This window comes from Staurois parvus, unplaced genomic scaffold (genome assembly GCF_062004578.1).
Source record: "Staurois parvus isolate SC_StPar_1 unplaced genomic scaffold, SC_StPar_1.0 ptg000470l, whole genome shotgun sequence".
NCBI classification, from domain to species: domain Eukaryota; kingdom Metazoa; phylum Chordata; class Amphibia; order Anura; family Ranidae; genus Staurois; species Staurois parvus.
This window is the reverse complement of record NW_028318266.1, coordinates 3,847,725-3,855,851: the sequence shown is the minus strand read 5'-3', so window position 1 is coordinate 3,855,851 and position 8,127 is coordinate 3,847,725. Positions and strand designations below refer to the sequence as shown.

At 41.2% G+C, this 8,127-nt stretch overlaps 1 protein-coding gene across 1 annotated transcript; it reads right to left on the bottom strand.

Annotated features, from left to right (window-relative positions):
- Nucleotides 1-3,599: 3,599 nt before the first annotated feature.
- On the bottom strand, nt 3,600-4,655 carry LOC149452583 (olfactory receptor 11L1-like). Its single transcript, XM_089689215.1, has one exon. It carries the CDS (start codon nt 4,653-4,655, stop codon nt 3,711-3,713), a length of 945 nt encoding a protein of 314 aa, XP_089545341.1. The 3' UTR covers nt 3,600-3,710.
- Between the last annotated feature and the right edge of the window lie 3,472 nt (nt 4,656-8,127).

Sequence of the window (8,127 nt, the reverse complement as noted above, 5' to 3'; positions counted from 1 at the left end):
CGGGTGCAAACAACAAATAACATACACATATATGGTATCGCTGTGACCATCAAGAGCTGTAGAATTTATTTTGGGTTGTTCTATGGAGGTAGGTTATGGTAGTAACAAAAAACACATAGCTAAATAAAAACAATGATTTTTTTTTACTATTTTGGGCCAGTTTTCCTTTGATAATAAAAAAAATCAGATTTCCATTACCATTTACCACCAAATGAAAGCCCAATTTGTCCTGAAAAAATCAAGGTATAATCCACCTGGATGTACAAAGTAGCTGTGATGATATGTACGGTTTTACTAACACATTGCAACGTTGCAAAATTGTGCTTAGGCATTTAGATTTGTTTTACCCTTAGTCGTGAACAGGGATGGACTGACCATTTGGAAACTCGGGCAGTTCCCGAGGGCCCGTGGTCAGTAGGGGGCCCCATGAGATGCCCCTGGTACCTTTTTCATAGGCTTTTTTGAGTTTGGGCAAGGACACAGGGGCCCCATGATCCCCTATTGCCCGGGGGCCCCATGAGTTGTCAGTCCGCCCCTGGTCATGAAGGGGTTAAAGGAAGGTGTGTGGCATATGGAATAAATGCCGCAAAGAATTTAGGTTGTTTTGATGATACAACTTAATGTTAGTATAGTGTTCCTAATAAAATGCTCAGTTTGTGTATGCAAGGCCAGTGCAAGAATTTTTGTCTACACAGGGGAAGGTGCATTTTGGCATTTTGGTGTCCCCCCTTCCTCCTGCCACCCCTTCCTCTCCACATCGCAACTTCCCACCCTCTGTTGGGTACTGCAGGCTGGCTCAGGCTCAGGCAGGCTGTTGGTTCTTTCTCCCCCTCCCGCCCATCTTCTTCAAACTACTTTGAAACAGATGTCAAGTACATTGACGTTAAGCGCACCCTCCAGTACCTTCCCCATTTCCCAAGTCAGGTGAGCCCAGTTGCCTAATAAATGGTCAGCTCCAGAACTGCGCAAGCATGGAACAGAGATGGGGAAAAGCTGGAAAATTTCTTCTCCTGTTCATGGACATTTATAGACAACTGGCAACCTAGACTGTAACTATCCCTATGTTTCCTACTCTAACTGCCCCATCTCCCCTGCTCTGCCTGTCTCCATCTCCCTATGTCCACTACTCTGTTCCCATCTCCTTTGCTCTGTCCACATCTTACCATGTCTTCTGTTTTGTCTCCATCTCCTTTGTTCTATCCCCATATACTCTTCTCAGACTGCCTCTATGTCCCCATTACTTTATGTCCCTTGCTCTGTTCCTATGTCCTCTTCTCTGTCCCCATATATGTCCTCATGTGTTCATCTCTCCTGCTCTGTCACCATGAAGTACAGTACATGTCAGTGTGCTGTATAATAAGTGCAGACAGTCAGATAGATCAAATAATGAATACAGCACTTTGCTGTACTTTCCACTGAGGCTGAGGGATCCCTCCATGTCATTCAAGCTCCTGTGCCTGTTGGCCTCTCCCCCTGGTCTCATTCAGCTCCTCACCCTCATCTAACAAGTGATCGTCTCCATGCTGGACCTGGATTGGTGCTTCTACTTCACCCAGGTGGGAGGTAATTCATTGTGGGGGGCTGGAGGGAGAGCAGCGGGTGGAGATGGGTGTTTGGATTCCTTTGCCTGCCCTTCATCCGTCAGATAAGATAAGGGGCCAGGAGAGCAGGTGGAAGTATGGAGGCAGTGCAGTGGCTGAACTTCACAGTATTCACATCACCATGCATGGCACTTGTTACTGTACCCTGCTAGGTAAAGGTATAGATAGGGCCAGAGCCAGTATAAGCAGGGACCGACTGCTTTAGCGCCCCCCCCCCTTCTGACACTCTAAGGCAGCTGCCTAACCTGCCAATGTTCGCTATCCCTGTGTGTATGTTTACTGCAACCACACAACTCATTGCCAAGACATGAAAAAAAACCACTCAACAGTCCGCATATGTAAAGACATGCATATTTTAAACAACTGTAAATTAAAAAAATGACTTCATAACTTTCTAATACCATACCTAATTGTTTAGAATATGGGAACTTCAAGACAAATATTACTTAAGCCAGCCAAAACGGTTCAAATCTCTGCCGATTCAGTAGGGGCCAGCTGAGATTTGAACCATATATGGGCAGGTTGATTATACCTAAGCTACTCAATCAATCAACTTGGGTATAGCCAGCAACTTGGATTTTCCACGTGAGTATTGCCAGTGGCTGTAGAAATACTCTTATTATTATTATTATTATTATTATTATTATACAGGATTTATATAGCGCCAACAGTTTGCTCAGCACTGTACATTATAATGGGAGACAATACACGAGACAGTGCAGTAACAATACAATTCAATATACGAGGAGTTCGAGGGCTCTGCTCCTTGGAGCTTACAATCTAGGAGGGGGGGAATAGGGGTACAGGAGGAAATAGCTGTGGGGGATGGAGTGGTAGGAAGAGTGGAGGAGATCGGTAATTAGCTGAGGTCGGGGTAGGCTTCCCTCAAAAGATAGGTTTTCAGAGTGCATCTAAAGGTGAGGAGAGTAGGTCATAGTCTTATAGATTGGGGTAGGGAGTTCCAGAGGATGGGGGAAGCCCTGGAGAAGTCCTGGAGACAGGCATGGGAGGAGGAGACCAGGGAACTAGAGAGCAGGAGATCTTGTGAGGAGCGGAGAGTGCGTTTTGGGTGGTATTTGGATACCAGATTGGTGATGTAGTTTGGGGCAGTGTTATGAACAGCTTTGTACGTCAATGTTAGCATTTTGAATTTTATCAGTTGGGCAGTCGGAAGCCAGTGGAGGGATTGGCAGAGAGGGATGGCAGATACGGAGTGGTTAGTAATGTGGATGAGTCTGGCCGCAGAATTCAGGATAGACTGAAGCAGGGATAGCCTGTGGTGAGGTAAACCGATGAGGAGGGAGTTACAGTAGTCAAGTGATATGATAAGGGAGTGAATGAGTTGCTTAGTGGTGTTCAGGGTCAGGAACGGACGTATTTTGGAGATGTTGTGGAGGTGAGGTCTACATGAGTTTGTCAGAGATTGGACCTGGGGCTGGAAGGACAGATTGGAGTCTAGGATGACACCTAGTACTCTGGATTACGGGGTGGGACTGATGGTGGTGTTGTTGGTCTTGATGGAGAAGTCGGGGGTGCGTGGGCTGGGGGGGCTACTCTTTGTGTGTTCTCCCTGTACCTCGACCCCCCACCACAGAAGTAGCTCCACGGGAGGGATCCCTCATCCACACTGTGCTGATGGGGAATCAAGCAGTTTTCTTTCCTGCAACCCGTGGCTGCAGTAAAGAAAAATCTCCTCATCTATGGCCACTTTACCTTCTAATTGGGCATGGATACCATTGATTATTTGATTTGATTAATATAATTGATATGATTGCTTGCCTCTGCAAACAGTAAACTCTCAGTTGTGGAAATCCCTGTAAGTTGTTGCCTTTTCCCTACCTTTTCCATATTTACAGTATGTATTTTTAATTTTTTTTTAGAAAGTTTCTGAAATCCACATTAAAAGACATCCTACCAGGAGAAAGACTCAAACAATCATGGAAGAATGGATAGCAGGACCAAATACCCACAAGTAGAAAAATCACAGACAATACTGGAGATGATTATGTCACTATGACTTATTTATTGACTCTCTCATGACTTTACTTGTATAGAGTTTTACATAAACATGTCACGTTTGTAATATTGTTGTCAATTAATTGAAAATGTTCAATAAAACCTGTAGGATAAACAGATTTGAATGAGTTTGTTTAAAGCATTTTTCAGTTCCTTGTTCCTCAGGCTGTATATAATTGGATTTATCAATGGAGGGGCTACAGTGTACAGTAATGATACAAGCTTAGTAATCTCCCTTCTCTGTCCTCTATTAGGTATCAAATATACACAAAATACGGTACCATAATAAAAACAAACCACAGTCAGATGGGAGATGCATGTCGAGAACGTTTTCTGCCTACCGGTAATAGATGAGATTTTAAAAATGGTGGATAAAATATAAGCATAGGATAGAATGATGATTAAAAATGGGATGACAACAAGTATAAAAACAAAAATTGTCAATTGAAATTTAACAGCTGTGATGTCAGAACAGGAGAGCTGTAGGATTGGTTCAAGGTCACAAAAAAAGTGGTCAATAATATTGGGACCGCAGAATTGTAATTTAGATGTAGCCAACATGTAAACAAAAGCTACAAAGATACCTAAAATCCAGCATAAGAGAACCAGAATGCAGCAAACCTGGTAGTTCATTTTCAAAGCATAATGCAATGGCTTGCAAATGGCCAAATATCTGTCCCAACTCATCACTGTCAGAAGACAACATTCTGAAGATTCTGTGACTGTAAAAAAATAAAATTGAGTGATGCATTCAGAAAATGTCATGATAGTTTTGTTTACCCAAACAGTGCCGATCATGTTAGGAAGAATATCCGTTATTAGAAAGATATCCAATACAGAGAGCTGAGAAAGGAAGAAGTACATGGGGGAATGGAGGGCTTTGCTGTAGGACACCAGTGTGATGATCAGGAGGTTTCCACATATTGTCACACAATAAAGTATCAGGAAAAGAAAAAACACCAAACATTTTATATTTTCAGGGATTTGAAATCCTAAGAGTTGGATTGTGGTAATTCTAGTGAAATTTCTCTGATCCATATGCTGAAGGCAGAAGAGTAGAATCTTACATACCAGCTTTGTACAACTTATATCAATTATCTGAACTTAATATCTGAAGGAAGGAAGCAAAGGAGGAACGGAGGACAAATTAAGGGAGGAAGATACAAGTAAAAAAAAAAAAAAAAAACACTAGCACTGCTACATATTGGTATTGAAAATGTTGATTATGTGCATAATCAGGGGCGGACTGACAACTCATGGGGCCCCCGGGCAATAGGGGATCATGGGGCCCCTGTGTCCTTGCCCAAACTCAAAAAAGCCTATGAAAAAGGTACCAAGGGCATCTCATGGGGCCCCCTACTGACCCTGGGCCCTTGGGCAGTGCCCGAGTTTCCAAATGGTCAGTCCGCCCCTGTGCATAATCCACATACTCTTTAGAGCCAAAAACAATATCACTAGACTGTGGAACTCCACTACATCACCATTCCTTACTATGCTGACTAATGACCTAAACTTCCAATGTGAAAAAAAAAACCACTAGCACTACTACATATTGGTATTGAAAATGTTGATTATGTGCATAATCAGGGGCGGACTGACAACTCATGGGGCCCCCAGGAAATAGGGGATCATGGGGCCCCTGTGTCCTTGCCCAAACTCAAAAAAGCCTATGAAAAAGGTACCAAGGGCATCTCATGGGGCCCCCTACTGACCCTGGGCCCTTGGGCAGTGCCCGAGTTTCCAAATGGTCAGTCCGCCCCTGTGCATAATCCACATACTCTTTAGAGCCAAAAACAATATCACTAGACTGTGGAACTCCACTACATCACCATTCCTTACTATGCTGACTAATGACCTAAACTTCCAATGTGAAATGGGAAAAAGATTCGCCTTTAACAATCTCTCATATCCGAAATTTAAATCCACCTGGTCACTATGCTCAAATCACCCGAAATGTACAGTTCAATTTTGATAGCTCAAAACTATAGAGCTTAAAGGCCCCATGTACATGGGACACTTCTGAGCGATGGAAACTGACTGCTGGAAAACGTAGGTTAAAAAACGTCTGCTTAGCTGCGTTTACATACAGCATTTATGTTTATTTGAGTTTAGAAGCATTTTTTAAAGATAAGCACAGGAGATCCTCCCAAATGCCCAGAATGCACTGAAAAGTGGTAAATTATTAACTATTTCAGACTGTTTCAGAGAAATACAGAGAGTAGAAGCAGAGACAGCAGTATGTGTTGGGATTAGCTTAGGCGTGAGTTGCTCATTAACATTTCTTTTATTTCCAAAGCTGGGAAAGGTGTCTGGTGGAGTGAGTCATTAAGGCCACCTGGCAGGGGGTCATCATGAGGAATTTGAGGTGTGAATGGTTATTAACATTTCTTTTGTTTCCAAGGGTGGGAAAGGTGTCTGGTGGAGGAGGTCATTAAGGTCACCTGGCAGGGGGTCTTCATGATGAATTTGAGGTGTGAATGGTCATTAACATATCTTTTGTTTCCAAGGGTGGGAAAGGTGTCTGGTGGAGGAGGTCATTAAGGTCACCTGGCAGGGGGTCTTCATGATGAATTTGAGGTGTGAATGGTCATTAACATATCTTTTGTTTCCAAGGGTGGGAGAGGTCTGAGGTGTGAATGGTCATTACAATGTGTGACAAGCTTGGTAGGAACATCCTGTGTTCAGTGTTTTTTCCATGTGAGTATCTTGAAAACGCTTTGCATGTATTTTTCATGATGAAAAAAGGCTCTGGACAGCATCGGGAACTAGAAGAGTTAAAAAAAAAAATTAAACGCAAATGCTTATAAACACGATATGCCGCATTTACAAGCGTTTTGCGTTTGAAACGCTGATAAAATCGACTGCTGAACGCAAGTTTGGTGTGTTCAAAAAAACTACTGTAAACTCAAATGCCTGTAAATGAATGTAAACGAAGATGTGTACATGGACACATAGGAAAACATTAGGGAGAGTTCAGGGGCTGCTAAAAGAAATGGTGAACAGCAGTGAGTTTATCAGCTGCAGTGCACATGAGCCCAAATTACTATCAAAACTAGACTGGTATACACTTACCTCTCCCTAAAACCCACTAGGTTTAGATTCTTAAACCCTTTCCTGTTATTACCCCACTTCTTCCCTTTCCCCACTCCCTGTTTGTAACCTCCTCTTCCCCCTCCTAAGGTTCAACAATACACTCCAATGATTGAGTAATGTCTGACAATCACATGTAAACCACCTACATCTACACCCATAGAGGTGGAACCTCAATAACCTGTACTGTATTGATATATTGTATGAATATGAACCTGTCTATTGCACCCTGTTTATACCCATTTTGAAAACTGAATAACGAATTTTCAAATTTAAAAAAAAACAAAAAAAAACAAAAATCAAATATCCCCTCTTTTTCTAGCATGTTTTATAAGATAAAACAAATAGAAACATGAATGGTTAAAGGGCAATACCCCAATTAGATATCACTTTGCCGGAGACAATCATGGCTTGAGAATAATGGGTAACTATTATGTATTGATCATGCCACAACAGAAGCAAAAATATCATTTCACCACATTAGCTAGGATCAAACATCACATTCTATGAGTAGCGATAGGATCAAAATATTGTGAAAATCCATTCAGAATAATCTGCAAAGTAATACTGACAAAATAGCTTATGAAATAGACACAGTGCTTCCAATTTTTTAAAATCATGTTTTTTTTATAGATCTTTCATAGATATTCTTCCAATGATTATATCAGTAACTGGTAAGGAATTCTTTTTAAAATTTGTAAACTAAAAGTCTTAAAAAAAAAAAATCAGCCAGCACACAGAAACGTCTGTCTAGTATTTGTTGATTTTTTTTTTTAAGGCAATGCATCTCTACTTATATAAACCTAGAATGAAATATATGGAGTCACTGGGAGTCTGTGCCATTTATCCGTGTTGTCATAGGCTTGTTATTTCTGCTACACAGGGACATTGTCTCTTGATATTTTACTGACTGCAAAACAAACTTAACATGTTGATGTCAGTAAGTCAAACCACCATTGTAAGAATAATGTGTATTAAAGTGTGTGCAAACCCTTACAATACCATACACTCTTTTTCTAACTTTTTCTCTATTAAATGCACCATTGGACGTTTTCTGTTATATTTGGTAAATGCAAAAAAAAAAAAATCTATTGACTGCATCATAAATTCAGTTGTTCATTGCCCAACTGGTCCTTCTAGCTGTTATCTTGGACTTTAACCACTTGACCTCCAGAGGATTTACCCCCCTTAATGACCAGGCCTTTTTTTGCTACTCGGCGCTGCACTAATTCAACTGATAATTGCGCGGTCATGCAATGCTTTACCCAAACAAAATTTACGTCCTTTTTTTCACACAAATAGAGCTTTCTTTTGCTGGTATTTTATCACCTGTGCGCTCTTTATTTTTTGCGCTATAAACAAAAAAACCACAAACATTTTGAAAAAAAACAATATTTTCTACTTTCAGCTATAAAAAATA